The 18,651-nt window shown below is 43.2% G+C and overlaps 1 protein-coding gene across 13 annotated transcripts in view; it reads left to right on the plus strand.

Annotated features, from left to right (window-relative positions):
- Positions 1-18,423, plus strand: part of MARCHF8 (membrane associated ring-CH-type finger 8) — a 303,316-nt gene extending 284,893 nt beyond the window's left edge. For all 13 annotated transcript variants that reach the window (XM_069753364.1, XM_069753366.1, XM_069753358.1 and 10 more), the window contains 3 exons: positions 2,931-3,111; positions 3,758-3,905; positions 17,281-18,423. In XM_069753364.1, coding sequence (XP_069609465.1) covers positions 2,931-3,111; positions 3,758-3,905; positions 17,281-17,588 — 637 coding nt within the window. In that variant the 3' untranslated portion in view covers positions 17,589-18,423. The remainder of the gene's footprint in view (positions 1-2,930; positions 3,112-3,757; positions 3,906-17,280) is intronic.
- The last annotated feature ends 228 nt before the right edge of the window (positions 18,424-18,651 follow it).

The following is an 18,651-nucleotide window of genomic DNA, read 5'->3' on the forward strand; positions in this document are numbered from 1 at the left end:
ACTTCCTGTGCCTCTGCCAATCAGCTTACTGAAAATACTGCGTCCCCTTTTTCTTTTTTCGTTTACCTGGCACAGTTTCAGATTTTTGCTAATGGTTGTATCTTTCACTTGAATGGTCTAAGCTGCAGTCCCAGTTATGTCCACTACCAGAACTATGGAGCTGTGACTGATAAGTAATAAAGAGGTTTCATGAAATGTTACAACCCAATTGGCCAGCTGATTGTTACCCCAACCAATCAGATCATGATGGCCTATCCTATAGGTGTTTTTACATTAACCAATTTGCAACATGAAATGACCGCTAATTTGTAAATAATTACAGATCAGCGGTCTTTTAATAACCTGTTTACACAGTCAGACCACTCTTAGTGAGGTTTCCATTGTTCTCAACAGTGCAGGTCCTGTTAACAAAAGAGGATGCGCTGCTGAAACCAATGATCTTTTGTGCAGCACAAAAGATCATTTCACCCTATCAGCTAGTGTTTTGCTTGTTCGTAGGGTGATTGGTGATCTGGGAACGCTCGTTCAACATAATCTTTGGGTGTAAATGCACCCTAAGGATAGCTTATTAATAATGTATCAATTCATGACATTAATTTGACTCCTACATATTGTATATGGCAAAAGTTGTGATAGGTCTTTCACAACTTTTGCTTGTATGTATGTATATAGCAGCCACATAGTATATAGCACAGGCCACGACATATTGTAGAATACCCAATGCGTTAATACAGGCCACGCAGTATATAACACAGCCCAAACAGTATATAACATTTCCCACGTAGTACATAACACTACCCACGTAGTATATAACATTGCCCACGTAGTATATAGCAGCCACGCAGTATATAACACAGCCCAAACAGTGTATAACACAGCCCACATAGTATATAACATTGCCCACATAGCATATAACACTGCCCATGTCTTATATAGCAGCCATGTAGCATATAATATACTGCGTGGGCTGTGTTATATACTACATGGGCAGTGTTGTATACTATGTGGGCTGTGTTATATACTGCGTGGGCTGCGTTATATACTACATGGCTGCTATATACTACGTGGGCAATGTTGTATACTATGTGGGCTGTGTTATATACTGCGTGGGCTGTGTAACACAGCCCATACAGTATACAACACTGCCCACGTAGTATATAGCAGCCATGTAGTATATAACGCAGCCCACGCAGTATATAACACTGCCCATGTAGTATATAGCAGCCATGTAGTATATAACACAGCCCACGCAGTATATAACACAGCCCACATAGTATATAACACTGCCCATGTAGTAGAATTAAAATAAAAAATAGTTCAATACTCTCCCTCCGTCGTCCAGCGAAGCTCTGTCGATGCGCGCGGCTACCGCCAGCTTCCGTTCCCAGGATGCATTGCAAAATTACCCAGATGACGTAGCGGTCAGCGAGACCGCTAAGTCTTCGGGGTAATTTTGCAGTGCATCTCTGGGAACGGAAGCTGGTGGCAGCCGCATGCACCACGGCGGACGACGGATGGTGAGAATAGCAGGTTTTTTGTTTTTTTTATTTTTAACATTAGATCTTTTTACTATTGATGCTGCATAGGCAGCATCAATAGTAAAAAGTTGGTCACACAGGGTTTAATAGCAGCGTTAACGGAGTGCATTACCTGTGGCATAATGCGGTCCGTTAACGCTTTCATTAACCCTGTGTGAGCGCTGACTGGAGGGGAGTATGGAGTGGGCGCCAGCACTGACTGGACGGGAGTAGGGAGGGACTAATTCTTGACCAGACTGTGGCTGTCGCTGATTGGTCGCTGAAGCCAGGACAGGCAGCTGGCGAGACCAATCAGTGACGTGGGATTTCCGTGACGGAAGTTGCAGACAGAAAGACGGAAGTACCCCTTAGACCAGGGGTGTCAAACTGCATTCCTCAAGGGCCTCAGACCATGCTTGTTTTCAAGATTTCCTTTGCATTACACAAGGTGCTGGAATCATTCTGTGCAGGTGATTAAATTATCACCTGTGCAATACAAGGAAATCCTGAAAACATGACCTGTTTGCGGCCCTCGAGGAATGCAGTTTGACACCCCTGCCTTAGACAATTATATAGTAGCTATATAACAAAAAACTGACCAGCATCTCCATACAGAACAAAGCTGATGTGCACAGGTGCAAGCTGCCATGACTGCACAATATACTAACAGGAGAATACAGCAGCGCTCTAAGATCTAAAAACATTGAATGCATGAGAATTAAAATGCATAACCACGATATAGAATATGCTTAACAAAATGAAGGTACTTAGTGCATAAATTGGTTAATTCATGTGTGCCCATCAACCATGGCAAGGTTACCTTTCTTTGACTAGAACCTAACCTAATACTTATCAAACATACCTCTCCCGGGCTATAAGCCTACAAAATTAATGGGTAGGCAGGATCCAGCATTAATTAAAAACACCCTTGGGCTGATGGGAGGAGTGCACATCAAGGGTGTTATTAATTAATGCTGAATCCTACCTGCCCATTAATTTTGTAGGCTTATAGTCTGGGAAAGGCATGTTTGATAAGTATTAGTAGGTTCCTATCAAACAAAGGTCACCTTGCCATGGTTGATGGGCACACATAAATCGGCCAATTAGACCGCAAACTACCTTTATTTTAATTAGTATATTCTATATCATAATTATGCATTTTAAACCTCATATAGTCAATGTTTACATGTATCTCACTGCTTAGAAGGCTGCTGTGTTCTCTTGTTTAGATAGATATAAAATATGGTACCGTACTTTCTAATAGAACAAAACCATTCAAGTTGATATCAAATGGGAAGCTGAAGGTTCATATAAAGTAACATGGGAAGTTTCACACAAAAAAGCACACGAAATGTAAAACAGTAAAATGACTTCCTATTAAACTTGTGACTATGGATCTTGTCTTCAATTCAGGATATGTCACTGTGAAGGTGATGATGAGAGTCCTCTGATAACACCCTGTCACTGTACAGGAAGCCTTCATTTCGTGCACCAGGCTTGCCTCCAGCAATGGATCAAGAGCTCAGATACGCGCTGCTGTGAACTTTGCAAGTTTGAGTTCATTATGGAAACCAAATTAAAGCCTTTAAGAAAAGTAAGTGAAGCACCTTTCTGCTGAGTGGAAGATTTAGAGCACAAAATTCTGCAGATGTCCTACAGTAGGATTTTCTTCAAAGACTGTAGTATTTACACATGTGTCAGCAGTTCTGTATAATGCATTCATATAGCCTTCCAGACAATGGGATTATATCTGAATGATAGCTGCTGGCTAATTAAAGAGGACCTGCCACTAGGTCCAAAGTGGCCAGTTTTTGCTCTTATTTTATTCCTGCCATTCCCCTACGTATTAATTCTTTTTTTTTTGTTTCTGAAATCCGCCTTATTTAGTGCTATTTTTTATGGTATTTGTCAAAGGGGCGTGGTTCACAGGATCCTCTAGGGCGTGTCTTTAGTCTGCTCTACAATATTACCCAGTGAGTAATGACTCCTTGGTAAAGACCATAAAAAATAGAATTAATTAAAAAGGTCCATACCTCTCGAATCATATGGTGGATTAAAAAAAGGCTGAATATTCTTTAAAAAAAAAAAATGCGGACATAAAAGAGCATAAACTTTCCACTTTTCACATGGTGACAGGTCCTCTTTAATATGACTAACACAAGTAAAGAGAATGCTTCTGATTCTCATACAGAGACATTTGTTGGCTTGGATATGATGTACAATTCTGATTTTCATTCTAGTGGGAAAAGCTGCAGATGACCTCAAGTGAACGGAGGAAAATCATGTGCTCGGTTACATTCCACATCATCGCAATCACCTGCGTTGTTTGGTCTTTATATGTTTTAATTGACAGGACTGCAGAGGAGATCAAATTGGGCCAAACCACTGGTAGGTAAACTTCTTTAGTAAGGGGAGTTTTCGGGCTAATCCTAAAGTACTGCAATGCCTCTTTCACGGCAGCTAGCTGAATCCTGACGGTGTACAATATGCACGGTCAGGATTGCACTTTGTTGCCAGCTCGAGTAGTTTTTATGTGACCACACGTATGAGAATTACATATGTCCACTCATGTGCCAACAAGCTTCTCTTCCGCTTTTCTCAATGGAAGATTGTGAGAAGCAGGAAAAGTTGTTAGTTGACCACCAGTATGATAATCATTCAAGCAGGCAACACACACTGTCAGGATTCAGCTATCTGCATTGAGCTGGGGGCTTTGCAGGAATTTAGGTTTGGCCTGCAAAAACACTTCAATTTTAAAGGGAACCTGTCACCCCGAAAATCGCGGGTGAGGTAATCCCACCGGCATCAGGGGCTTATCTGCAGCATTCTGTAATGCTGTAGATAAACCCCCGATGTTACCTGAAAAAGGAGAAAAAGACGTTATATTATACTCACCCAGGGGCGGTCCCGCTGCTGGTCAGGTCGGATGGGCGTCTCCGGTCCGCTGCGGCGCCTCCTATCTTCTTTCCATGACGTCCTCTTCTGATCTTCAGCCACGGCTCCAGCGCAGGCGTACTTTGCTCTGTCCTCTTGAGGGCAGAGGATAGTACTGCACTGCGCAGGCGCCGGGCCTCTGACCTTTCCGGCGCCTGCGCACTGCAGTACTATCCTCTGCCCTCAAGAGGGCAGAGCAAAGTACGCCTGCGCCGGAGCCGTGGCTGAAGATCAGAAGAGGACGTCATGGAAAGAAGATAGGAGGCACCGCAGCGAACCGGAGACGCCCATCCGACCTGACCAGCAGCGGGACCGCCCCTGGGTGAGTATAATATAACGTCTTTTTCTCCTTTTTCAGGTAACATCGGGGGCTTATCTACAGCATTACAGAATGCTGCAGATAAGCCCCTGATGCCGGTGGGATTACCTCACCCGCGATTTTCGGGGTGACAGGTTCCCTTTAACAGATATGAGGGGTAAAGAAGGTGTTTCCTGTTTTGAGCTGAAGAAGTGGTGGAAGCGCTCACCTAGTACTTCTCTGTGGATTAAAAAACCTTGGCTAAACCTTTAGGGCCCATGCAGACGTCTGATCTGACCACAATGCGTGGACTGGCCGCAGCTCCCCCGACCCGAGCTTGACAGCCTCATAGAAATACATAAAGCTGTCCAGCCTGGGTCGGGAGACCCGGAGCCAGTCTGTGCACTCGTGGGCCATGCTCGGACCGATTTGCATGGACCGCTACATTAGGCTAGGTTCACATTGCGTTAGTGCAATCCGTTTAGCGGATACGCTAACGCAATGTCCAAAAAGGGATTGCGTTCGGCAATCCCGCTAGCGCAGATGCAAGCAGCGTTCGAGGTCCGTCCGAAACTAACGGCACATCGCAGACGCATGCCAAAAATGGCATACATTTGCGATGTGTTAGGGATCCGTTAGCACATTGCAGTCAATGGGTGCGCTAACTGATCCGTTACATAGCGTTAATTGCGACAATTGCGCCATGTAACGGAGTCCGTTAGCGGACACCCACTAACGCAATGTGAACCTAGCCTTACCCCTTACTATAAAGCGTTTCATAGATACCTAAAGGGGTTTGTGCTAGCAACAGATGTTCTTTACAAGCATTTATTATATACTCCTTCCATGCCCCTTACACTTCAAAATGTTACACATAGTTCTTCTAGTCAGATCCTGCCTGGTCCATGGCTAATCTGCTTTCTCTAAAATTCCATAATACCGGCTGGCACAACTTAATTCTTGCAAAACAGATTAATCTTCTAAAAGGAACGCAACAGCCCTGCCCCTGTGATTAGGAAAGCCTAACCCGCTTCCTAAACCCGAAATCACATTCTGGCTCACTCCCTCGCCCAGTGTTCCAGAAATCTGAGGTGTGGGGTGTTTTCTGGTGACGTTGCTCTGATCACCTCACAAATAAGCATTTGCCAACCTGTTTACACGCGCCGATAACAAACAATATCTGGGAATGAGCGCTGACAGATTTTCGGCCCATCTAACCAGATTCCATCTCTTCACCGGCTTTTTACATAAACATCAGAAAAAACTTTGAAGTTGGATAACACCATAATCGCATTAACTCATACCGTGAACCTATATCATGATTATCCCGCTCCGAGAGCAAAATAAAAATAAATAAAACCATACCAGAATTGCAGATTTTTGTTCATTCCCCTCCCAAAATTTTTTTTACCGTATATATAAATTGCTCAATAAAGTCCTATGTACCTAAAAAAAACAAACAAAAAAAAAAAAAAAAAAACTTTGTTTTTTAACCCCTTCCCGACCTTTGACGCCACGTAGGCGTCATGAAAGTCGGTGCCAATCCGACCCATGACGCCTATGCGGCGTCATGGAAAGATCGCGTCCCTGCAGATCGGGTGAAAGGGTTAACTCCCATTTCACCCGATCTGCAGGGACAGGGGGAGTGGTAGTTTAGCCCAGGGGGGGGTGGCTTCACCCCCTCGTGGCTACGATCGCTCTGATTGGCTGTTGAAAGTGAAACTGCCAATCAGAGCGATTTGTAATATTTCACCCATTATAACGGGTGAAATATTACAATCCAGCCATGGCCGATGCTGAAATATCATCGGCCATGGCTGGAAATACTAGTGTGCCCCCAACCCACCACTCCGATCGCCCCCCCAGCCCTCCGATCTGGCCGGTACACTGCTCCGGCTCCCCTCCGTCCAGTGCTCCGCTCCCCCCCGTGCTCTTGTCCGCTCCCCCCGTGCTCCAATCACCCCCCCGTGCTCCAATCACCCCCCCTGCACTCCGATCCACCCCCCCCGGTGCTCCGTTCCACCCCCCCGTGCTCCATTCCAGCCCCCCCGTGCTCCGTTCCACGCCCCCCGTGCTCCGTTCCACCCCTCCCGCACTCCGATTCCCCCCCCGTGTTCCGATCCCCCCCCCGTGGTCCCCCCCACCCCATCATACTTACCGATCCAGCCGGGGTCCCGTCCGTCTTCTGCCTGGGCGCCGCCATCTTCCAAAATGGCGGGCGCATGCGCAGTGCGCCCGCCGAATCTGCCGACCGGCAGATTCGTTCCAAAGTGCATTTTGATCACTGAGATATAATCTATCTCAGTGATCAAAATAAAAAAAATAATAAATGACCCCCCCCCCTTTGTCACCCCCATAGGTAGGGACAATAAAAAAATAAAGAAATTTTTTTTTTCCACTAATGTTAGAATAGGGTTAGGGTTAGGGTTAGGGGTAGGGTTAGGGGTAGGGTTAGGGTTAGGGGTAGGGTTAGGGCTAGGGTTAGGGTTAGGGCTAGGGGTAGGGTTAGGGTTAGGGCTAGGGGTAGGGTTAGGGTTAGGGTTAGGGTTAGGGTTTCGGTATGTGCACACGTATTCTGGTCCTCTGCGGATTTTTCCGCTGCGGATTTGATAAATCCGCAGTGCTAAACCGCTGCGGATTTATGGCGGATTTACCGCGGTTTTTCTGCGCATTTCACTGCGGTTTTACAACTGCGATTTTCTATTTGAGCAGTTGTAAAACCGCTGCGGAATCCGCACAAAGAAGTGACATGCTGCGGAATGTAAACCGCTGCGTTTCCGTGCAGTTTTTCCGCAGCATGGGCACAGCGATTTTTGTTTCCCGTAGGTTTACATTGAACTGTAAACTCATGGGAAACTGCTGCGGATCCGCAGCGTTTTCCGCAGCATGTGCACATACCTTTAGAATTAGGCTATGTGCACACGGTGCGGATTTGGCTGCGGATTCGCAGCAGTGTTCCATCAGGTTTACAGTACCATGTAAACATATGGAAACCAAATCCGCTGTGCCCATGGTGCAGAAAATACCACACGGAAACGCTGCGTTGTATTTTCCGCAGCATGTCAATTCTTTGTGCGGATTCCGCAGCGTTTTACACCTGTTCCTCAATAGGAATCCGCAGGTGAAATCCGCACAAAAAACACTGGAAATCCGCGGAAAATCCGCAGGTAAAACGCAGTGCCTTTTACCCGCGGATTTTTCAAAAATGGTGCGAAAATATCTCACACGAATCCGCAACGTGGGCACATAGCCTTAGGGTTAGGGTTGGAATTAGGGTTGTGGTTATGGTTAGGGGTGTGTTGGGGTTAGGGTTGTGGTTAGGGGTGTGTTGCGGTTAGGGTTGTGATTAGGGTTATGGCTACAGTTGGGATTAGGGTTAGGGGTGTGTTGGGGTTAGTGTTGGAGGTAGAATTGAGGGGTTTCCACTGTTTAGGCACATCAGGGGTCTCCAAACGCAACATGGCGCCACCATTGATTCCAGCCAATCTCGTATTCAAAAAGTCAAATGGTGCTCCCTCACTTCCGAGCCCTGACGTGTGCCCAAACAGTGGTTTACCCCCACATATGGGGTACCAGCATACTCAGGACAAACTGCGCAACAATTACTGGGGTCCAATTTCTCCTGTTACCCTTGTGAATCAAAAAAAATGCTTGCTAAAACATAATTTTTGAGGAAAGAAAAATGATTTTTTATTTTCACGGCTCTGCGTTGTAAACGTCTGTGAAGCACTTGGGGGTTCAAAGTGCTCACCACATATCTAGATAAGTTCCTTGGGGGGTCTAATTTCTAAAATGGGGTCACTTGTGGGGGTTTCTACTGTTTAGGCACACCAGGGGCTCTGCAAACGCAACGTGACACCCGCAGACCATTCCATCAAAGTCTGCATTTCAAAAGTCACTACTTCCCTTCTGAGCCCCGACGTGTGCCCAAACAGTGGTTTACCCCCACTCATGGGGTATCAACGTACTCAGGAGAAACTGGACAACAACTTTTGGGGTCCAATTTCTCCTGTAACCCTTGGGAAAATAAAAAATTCTGGGCTAAATAATTATTTTTGAGGAAAGAAAACGTGTTTATTATTTTCACGGCTCTGCATTATAAACTTCTATGAAGCGCTTGGGGGTTCAAAGTGCTCACCACACATCTAGATAAGTTCCTTTCGGGGTCTAGTTTCCAAAATGCGGTCACTTGTGTGGGGTTTCTACTGGTAAGCCACATCAGGGGCTCTGCAAACGCAACGTGACGCCCACAGAGCATTCCATCAAAGTCTGCATTTCAAAACGTCACTACTTCACTTCCGAGCCTCGGCTTGTGCCCAAACAGTGGTTTACCCCCACATATGGGGTATCAGCGTACTCAGGAGAAACTGGACAACAACTTTTGGGGTCCAGTTTCTTCTGTAACCCTTGGGAAAATAAAAAATTCTGGGCTAAATAATTATTTTTGAGGAAAGAAAACGTATTTATTATTTTCACGGCTCTGCATTATAAACTTCTATGAAGCACTTGGGGGTTCAAAGTGCTCACCACACATCTAGATAAGTTCCTTTGGGGGTCTAGTTTCCAAAATGGGGTCACTTGTGGGGGGTTTCTACTGTTAAGCCACATCAGGGGCTCTGCAAACGCAACGTGACGCCCACAGAGCATTCCATCAAAGTCTGCATTTCAAAACGTCACTACTTCACTTCCGAGCCCCGGCATGTGCCCAAACAGTGATTTACCCCCACATATGGGGTATCAGCGTACTCAGGAGAAACTGGACAACAACTTTTGGGGTCAAATTTCTCCTGTTACCCTTGGGAAAATAAAAAATTGCAGGCTAAAAGATCATTTTTGAGAAAATAATTTTTTTTTTTTTTCATGGCTCTGCGTTATAAACTTCTGTGAAGCACTTGGGGGTTCAAAGTCCTCACCACACATCTAGATTAGTTCCTTTGGGGGTCTAGTTTCCAAAATGGTGTCATTTCTGGGGGATCTCCAATGTTTAGGCACACAGGGGCTCTCCAAACGTGACATGGTGTCCGCTAATGATTGGAGCTAATTTTCCATTTAAAAAGCCAAATGGCGTGCCATCCCTTCCGAGCCCTGCCGTGCGCCCAAACAGTGGTTTACCCCCACATATTGGGTATCTGCGTACTCAGGACAAACAGGACAACAATATTTGGGGTCCAATTTCTCCTATTATCCTTGGCAAAATAGGAAATTCCAGGCTAAAAAATCATTTTTGAGGAAAGAAAAATTATTTTTTATTTTCATGGCTCTGCGTTATAAACTTCTGTGAAGCACCTGGGGGTTTAAAGTGCTCAATATGCATCTAGATAAGTTCCTTGGGGGGTCTAGTTTCCAAAATGGGGTCACTTGTGGGGGAGCTCCAATGTTTAGGCACACAGGGGCTCTCCAAACGCGACATGGTGTCCGCTAACAATTGGAGCTAATTTTCCATTCAAAAAGTCAAATGGCGTGCCTTCCCTTCCGAGCCCTGCCGAGTGCCCAAACAGTGGTTTACCCCCACATATGAGGTATCGACGTACTCGGGAGAAATTGCCCAACAAATTTTATGATCCATTTTACCCTACTGCCCATGTGAAAATGAAAAAATTGAGGCGAAAAGAATTTTTTTGTGAAAAAAAAGTACTTTTCCATTTTTACAGATCAATTTGTGAAGCACCTGAGGGTTTAAAGTGCTCACTAGGCATCTAAATAAGTTCCTTGGGGGGTCTAGTTTCCAAAATGGGGTCACTTGTGGGGGAGCGCCAATGTTTAGGCACACAGGAGCTCTCCAAACGCGACATGGTGTCCGCTAACGATGGAAATAATTTTTCATTCAAAAAGTCAAATGGCGCTCCTTCCCTTCCGAGCCTTACCATGTGCCCAAACAGTGGTTTACCCCCACATGTGAGGTATTGGTGTACTCAGGAGAAATTGCCCAACACATTTTAGGATCCATTTTATCCTGTTGCCCATGTGAAAATGAAAAAATTGAGGCTAAAAGAATTTTTTTGTGAAAAAAAAGTACTTTTTCATTTTTACGGATTAATTTGTGAAGCACCTGGGGGTTCAAAGTGCTCACTATGCATCTAGATAAGTTCCTTGGGGCGTCTAGTTTCCAAAATGGGGTCACTTGTGGGGGAGCTCCAATTTTTAGGCACACGGGGGCTCTCCAAACGTGACATGGTGTCCGCTAAAGAGTGGAGCCAATTTTTGATTCAAAAAGTCAAATGGCGCTCCTTCCCTTCCAAGCCCTGCCGTGCGCCCAAACAGTGGTTTACCCCCACATATGAGGTATCAGCGTACTCAGGACAAATTGGACAACAACTTTCGTGGTTCAGTTTCTCCTTTTACCATTGGGAAAATAAAAAAATTGTTGCTAAAAGATAATTTTTGTGACTAAAAAGTTAAATGTTCATTTTTTCCTTCCATGTTGCTTCTGCTGCTGTGAAGCACCTGAAGGGTTAATAAACTTCTTGAATGTGGTTTTGAGTACCTTGAGGGGTGCAGTTTTTAGAATGGTGTCACTTTTGGGTATTTTCAGCCATATAGACCCCTCAAACTGACTTCAAATGTGAGGTGGTCCCTAAAAAAAATGGTTTTGTAAATTTCGTTGTAAAAATGACAAATCGCTGGTCAAATTTTAACCCTTATAACTTCCTAACAAAAAAAAATTTTGTTTCCAAAATTGTGCTGATGTAAAGTAAACATGTGGGAAATGTTATTTATTAACTATTTTGTGTCACATATCTCTCTGGTTTAACAGAATAAAAATTCAAAATGTGAAAATTGCGAAATTTTCAAAATTTTCGCCAAATTTCCGTTTTTATCACAAATAAACGCAGAATTTATTGACCTAAATTTACCACTAACATGAAGCCCAATATGTCACGAAAAAACAATCTCAGAACCGCTAGGATCCGTTGAAGCGTTCCTGAGTTATTACCTCATAAAGGGACACTGGTCAGAATTGCAAAAAACGGCAAGGTCTTTAAGGTCAAAATAGGCTGGGTCATGAAGGGGTTAAATTCTCATTATTGTATCAATCTGCAAGAAAAGAGGCATTTTAATTACGTGGATTGTTGAGGTGTAAAAAAACACACACAAAAAAATGTCCAGAATAATTTCTTTTGTTTTTCACCTCCAGAACAATGTACTAGAAAGAGTGATCAAAAAGTCAAGTGTTCCTGAAGATGCTTTCAATGAAAAATGCATAATGCAAAAAATAAACCTTCATAAAGCAGAGAAATGTTAAACTTTGACTCAAAATATAGCGGCAATTATTATTTATTTTTTATTTTTTGCAGAGCATTTATTATGCAAAATAATAAAACATATCTCCATAATCAGGGTGCACTCCAAAATAAATGTAACACTTTATTTATGCAGCATGTTAATAGTGTAAAATTTAGAACGTAAAAAAAACACAGCATTTGTGTGTGGGGGGTTAATTCTGTTTCTTCCCATAAAGGGTTAAGAAAAGTTATGTATTAGGTTGTATGTTTCCCAAAATGGTGCCACTGTCTAATACATCTCCTGCCTCAAAATACATGTATGTGTCAGAGGAGGGTGTGTGTGTGTGTGTATGTATGCATGCATGTGGCAGAGGTGTGTGTATGTATGTGGCAGAGGTGTGTGTATGTAAGCATGTGGCAGAGGTGTGTGTATGTAAGCATGTGGCAGAGGTGTGTGTATGTATGTCAGAGGTGTGTATGTATGCATGCATGTGGCAGAGGTGTGTGTATGTATGTGGCAGAGGTGTGTGTATGTAAGCATATGTCAGAGGTGTGTGTATGTAAGCATGTGGCAGAGGTGTGTGTATGTATGTCAGAGGTGTGTATGCATGCATGTGGCAGAGGTGTGTGTATGTAAGCATGTGGCAGAGGTGTGTGTATGTATGTCAGAGGTGTGTATGTATGCATGCATGTGGCAGAGGTGTGTGTATGTATGTGGCAGAGGTGTGTGTATGTAAGCATGTGGCAGAGGTGTGTGTATGTATGTCAGAGGTGTGTGTATGTAAGCATGTGGCAGAGGTGTGTGTATGTATGTCAGAGGTGTGTATGCATGTATGTGGCAGAGGTGTGTGTATGTAAGCATGTGGCAGAGGTGTGTGTATGTATGTCAGAGGTGTGTATGTATGCATGCATGTGGCAGAGGTGTGTGTATGTATGTGGCAGAGGTGTGTGTATGTAAGCATGTGGCAGAGGTGTGTGTATGTATGTCAGAGGTGTGTGTGTATGCATGCATGTGGCAGAGGTGTGTGTATGTAAGCATGTGTCAGAGGTGTGTGTATGTATGTGGCAGAGGTGTGTGTATGTAAGCATGTGGCAGAGGTGTGTGTATGTATGTGTGTATGTGGCAGAGGTGTGTGTATGTATGCATGCATGCATGTGAAGAGGTGTGTGTGTATGAAAGCATGTGTCAGAGTTGTGTGTATGCATGTGGCAGAGGTGTGTGTGTGTTTATGTAAGCATATGGCAGAGGTGTGTAATAATAATAATAATCTTTATTTATATGGCGCCAACATATTCTGCAGCGCTTTACAGTTTAACAGCTTTAATCACAACAGTCATAAGTAACAATGTTAACAATACAATAATTAAAGCGAAATAAGACGACCCTGCTCGTGAGAGCTTACAACCTACAATGGGGTGGGGGAGATACAAAGTACAGGTGTGTATTTACAATGATGTATTTACAATGATGGTCCAGCCATCTTCAGGGGGTGGAGGATAGATGGGGATAGTGAATGGGCTACACACACACACAAACATAAAATGAGATTAGTGAACGTGGTAGGCCGCTCTGAACAAATGTGTTTTGAGGGATCGCCTAAAACTATGCAAATTGTGGATGGTCCTAATATCTTGGGGTAGAGCATTCCAGAGGATTGGCGCAGCACGGGAGAAGTCTTGGAGTCAGGAGTGAGAGGTACGGATTAGTGCAGAGGTTAGTCGAAAGTCATTTGCAGAGCGCAGAGGTCGGTTAGGCCGATAGACAGAAATGAGGGAGGAGATGTATGGGGGTGCCGCAATGTGGAGAGCTTTGTGGATGAGAACAAGTACTTTGAATTGTATCCTGTAATGAATGGGCAGCCAGTGTATCGACTGGCGAAGAGCGAGTAACGATTAGCTAGATAGACGACCCTGTATGAAAGCAAGTGTCAAAGGTGTGTGTGTGTGTGTAAATAAGCATGTGTCAGAGGTGTGTGTATTGTATGTGGCAGAGGTGTGTGTATGTATGGATATATGGAACTCCTCATGTTTTCTCCCTCTACTAACCTACCTTTGCCTGACATTGCCATCTCTGGGTGCGGTTCCACCATTACTCCAAAGCAACATGCCAGCTGCCTTGGGGTCATCCTTGATTCCGAGCTTTCATTCACCCCCCACATCCGATCACTGGCTCGCTCTTCTTATCTGCACCTCAAAAACATTTCTATAATTCGCCCTTTTCTTACTTTCGACTCTGCAAAAACTCTTACTGTTTCACTTATTCATTCTCGTCTGGACTATTGTAACTCTCTACTAATCGGCCTCCCTCTTACCAAACTTTCCCCGCTCCAATCTGTCCTGAATGCTGCTGCCAGGATCATATTCCTCACCAACCGTTACACCGATGCCTCTACCTTGTGCCAGTCATTACACTGGTTACCCATCCACTCCAGAATCCAGTACAAAACTACTACCCTCATCCACAAAGCACTCCATGGCTCAGCACCACCCTACATATCCTCTCTGGTCTCAGTCTACCACCCTACCCGTGCCCTCCGGTCCGCTAATGACCTCAGGTTAGCATCCTCAATAATCAGAACCTCCCATTCCCGTCTCCAAGACTTTACACATGCTGCGCCGATTCTTTGGAATGCACTACCCAGGTTAATACGATTAATCCCCAATCCACACAGTTTTAAGCGTGCCCTAAAAACTCATTTGTTCAGATTGGCCTACCGCCTCAACACATTAACCTAACGATCCCTGTGTGGCCTATCATAAAAAAAAAAAAAAAAAAAAAAAAAAAAAGCCATAATCAGGTTCCTCACATCATGTTCTCATACACTTTATGCAGTTAATAGCCCTCTGTGTCTGTACTGTTACATACTTAGGCAGTTAACTGGTTCATGCAGCTTTACATGAACACCTGAGCCTTACACTATGGCTGGTCCGAATAACTAAAGCAATTGTTACCATCCACCTCTCGTGTCTCCCCTTTTCCTTATAGTTTGTAAGCTTGCGAGCAGGGCCCTCATTCCTCTTGGTATCTATTTTGAACTGTGATTTCTGTTATGCTGTAATGTCTATTGTCTGTACAAGTCCCCTCTATAATTTGTAAAGCGCTGCGGAATATGTTGGCGCTATACAAATAAAATTATTATTTTTATTATATTATTATTATGTATGCGGCAGAGGTTTGTGTGTATGTAAACATGTGGCAGAGGTGTGTGTGTGTGTATGTAAGCATGTGGCAGAGGTGTGTATGTATGTAGCAGAGGTGTGTATGTATGCATGTGGCAGAGGTGTGTATGTATGTGGCAGAGGTGTGTGTATGTATGCATGTGGCAGAGGTGTGTGTGTGTTTGTGCTGCAGAGTGTACATGATGTACATGCTGTAAAGCTCTGTATGATTATACATGTAAATATATAATATGATAGATTTATAGTACACATACTGCAGAGAACCACTAACAATAGATCTATTACCTACCTTTTCTACCATAGTGCATTAAAATGAATGGTTTTGACCCCTCCACTTCTTTACACTGCCAGGAAAGTTTAATTAGTAGGAAATATATATTTTCCAGTTTTCTCCTGCTTAAAGCAGGGATGTGTCCTATGGTAAGGTGTGTCATATAGTCCGAAAAATACATTAGACCTGGTCTTGAAGTGGTTCAACATGATGAAAGGTAAAGTGTAGCTAGGCAAAGATTTTAATTAGCTGAAACTTTCCTCTCTTTCCTCTTGTATCCCCACAATTAATGAAAGGTAACACTAATTTTATTTTAATTAGTTACTGTTTTAGCACTTTTATTGAATAAAAAAAATATGAAACTGCAACGATGCAACCTTCTTAATAAAATTCCTCTCCGTTCTCTTTTATGGAGAGATTTTCTTGTTTTTTTTTGTACTGTTTGACTGTTACAAGTCACCACGTAGTATATCTTTTCAGTAGAGCTTGTAATAGAGCTGCTCTGAAGCCGACAGATCATTGGATATAGCCAGCTTTTGTGGCATTGCCTCTTCTAGTGATGCTGAGGCACAGCTGCCTCGGCTTTCAGCATCAGAGATTGCACATTTTGGTCCAGTAGCTTGATGAGGACGCTGGTCCAAACTGTCAGTCCAGGAGGAGCGCACTGCCACCACCAAACAGGAAGTCAGTAGGTGGGAGAGCAGTGCTTTCTTGCTAAAGTCGATGATACAACCCCTTTACTTTTTTAAATGAAATAAGTATATTTCTTCTTCTGGGACAGACCTTCATGAAAGAGTCTCCCAGCCAGTCTTCATCTTTGGCCAGTTGTCATTTGCCTCTCACCTGTGAAGCCTATGCTGTAAAAAATACACAAACTGCCCCTACTGAGCTGCTGCCACGTTCACTGCTTTGCCTGCGTTCAGTATCAGACTGCTGTCTTTAGTAACTCTATATATAATGGTGCAAAATAAATTTATTTTAATGAGAACCTCTTTTATAAATAGAACTATAACCTCTCTCTTACCCTCCCGTATGGTTTTTGGTGTATTTACTGTTCTAAAAAAGCCCCAATTAAAACAATTTGAACCATAAATGTAAAGCCCTCCAAAATATCACTCCATGTCCCCACCGAAAATAATGCGAAGCTCTGCGTCCCAGATAAGTGCCAATGACACTCACATACAGACCAGAAAGTTTTATGTTTAGAATAATCTACTTCAATATCTGGTTCCTAAGTAGCTTGGTAAATCATACAACAGAGTCAGGAGCTAGATCCTGCTCCGGAACATCATACATTTCCGCCATGCTGATCACACACATGCCCTATGGCTGCCATCTTTGTTTGAACAGTTGCATAATACTATGCAATACAAATGTATTACAGTGCATCACATAGAGAGAATAAAAAAATCACATGGTCTAGTCCTCTACTGGCAAACATGATTGACACCTGACACTAGCCAAACCAGAATCGGCCATCTGTAGGCAGAACCTCAGTAACAGGACAGAGTAGCATTTGCAGACACAGTTCTCTTATTTCAGGAGAGCTGAGGTTTGGTGGAGAAGAAATGAAGGTTTGGTGGAAAAGTAAAGGTTTGGTGGAGATGAAGCAAGTAAAAGACTGAATTTAAAGGTGGATGGCTCTGCTTCCTTAAAGATGCATACAGTTTCAGATATTCCTAAGAGAACTCAGAGGGTCGAGACCATAGTGACATTTCGGTCAATGAAACCATAGTTGTACATTAGACGAAAAACATTTCTGAGCCGTCAAGGCCTTAGGGATATGTTGTACTGTTACAAATAGTTTTGTCGTAGTCAAGTACATCAGTTCTTACCATCTCTTTCCACTTTGAACAGGTATCCTGGAATGGCCATTTTGGACTAAATTAGTCGTGGTAGCCATCGGCTTTACTGGAGGACTTTTGTTTATGTACGTGCAATGCAAAGTCTATGTCCAGCTATGGAAGAGGCTAAAGGCTTACAACAGAGTTATCTATGTGCAGAACTGTCCCGAAACCTGTAAAAAGAAAACATTTGAAAAAACAACTATAATAATTGAGCCAAATCTGGAGAGCAAAGAAGCTCTTGGCATTCATCACTCAGACACAAACTCTTCTTATTACACAGAACCAGAAGACTGCGGAGCAGCAATTCTCCAAGTGTAAAGACTGGAACCCCACTGGACTCTTTTTTTCAGGAGATGACTATTTACCGACTGCGGGCAGCAGTAGATTTAGTGTCCTGAAATATCCCCCCTTTTTCAGTTTTGTCCGTTGCTACTATAAGCATCTTTACGAGCAAAAGGGGAAGAGCCGCGATTATTTCTGTTTATACCTCTTACAAGAACAAATGAAATAACCTACCGTATATATTCAGGAGCACGATCAAGGAACATAAAAAAAATAAACCTCATAGAAGATGATGTTTTTGTTTTTTCTTTTTAAGTACAAACTACTTACGGCTTCTTCACTTGATCTGATTTGGTAAAGTAAGCGAATGAGGTTCAGAGCTCAGAGCTCATCGCGGAGAAGGACGAAGAAGGAAAGAGATTACATTTTTAGCACATGCTCTTACTGCCACTGAGATCTTTTTTTGGCTCTAGCTTTTTAGAATCTTGCTTTACGGAAGAGTCACAAGAGCATCTAGCACTTTTTTTTTGTGTAAAAATGGTTTTGTAATATCTTTGACTCCCCCAAAAAATCATTACAAATCAGAGAATGTGCTCTGTCACTTCTAGTATAATTAATGTGCAACCTCTTGCCTTACATACTGTATATAGAAGTAAAAAAAAAGATTTCTTCACAACTTTATCATTTTACACATGATGATAACAAATTTTGCCTTGTTATATCAGGAAAATGCATCTGTAAGTAGTCGGAAATTAACATTTTTTTTTCTACCACATGTATTCAAGACCTTTTTTACCAATGAAAATGCACAAAATTGGTAGATCTTTGAATTTCTCGTGTAATATTGAATAAAAAAAATATAGAACTTTTATTGCGTTTAAGTTATTTTAGTGATACGAGTTGGGTTTCTTTTCTGTCAAGATTTGTCATCTTCAGTTGAATGCAACAAAAATTAAAAAAATGCATAAGTGTCCCGTGTGAAGAATCTAACTGAAGCAAAATGGCTGACGAAGGAGAGGCCTCGACTACTTCATACAACTTTAAATATGAGAATTGTCCGTGGCTTCACATCAGGTTGGATGGGAGTCTGGGAGCTTCT

The sequence above is a fragment of the Ranitomeya imitator genome, chromosome 2, assembly GCF_032444005.1.
Source record: "Ranitomeya imitator isolate aRanImi1 chromosome 2, aRanImi1.pri, whole genome shotgun sequence".
Taxonomy (NCBI): Eukaryota; Metazoa; Chordata; class Amphibia; order Anura; family Dendrobatidae; genus Ranitomeya; species Ranitomeya imitator.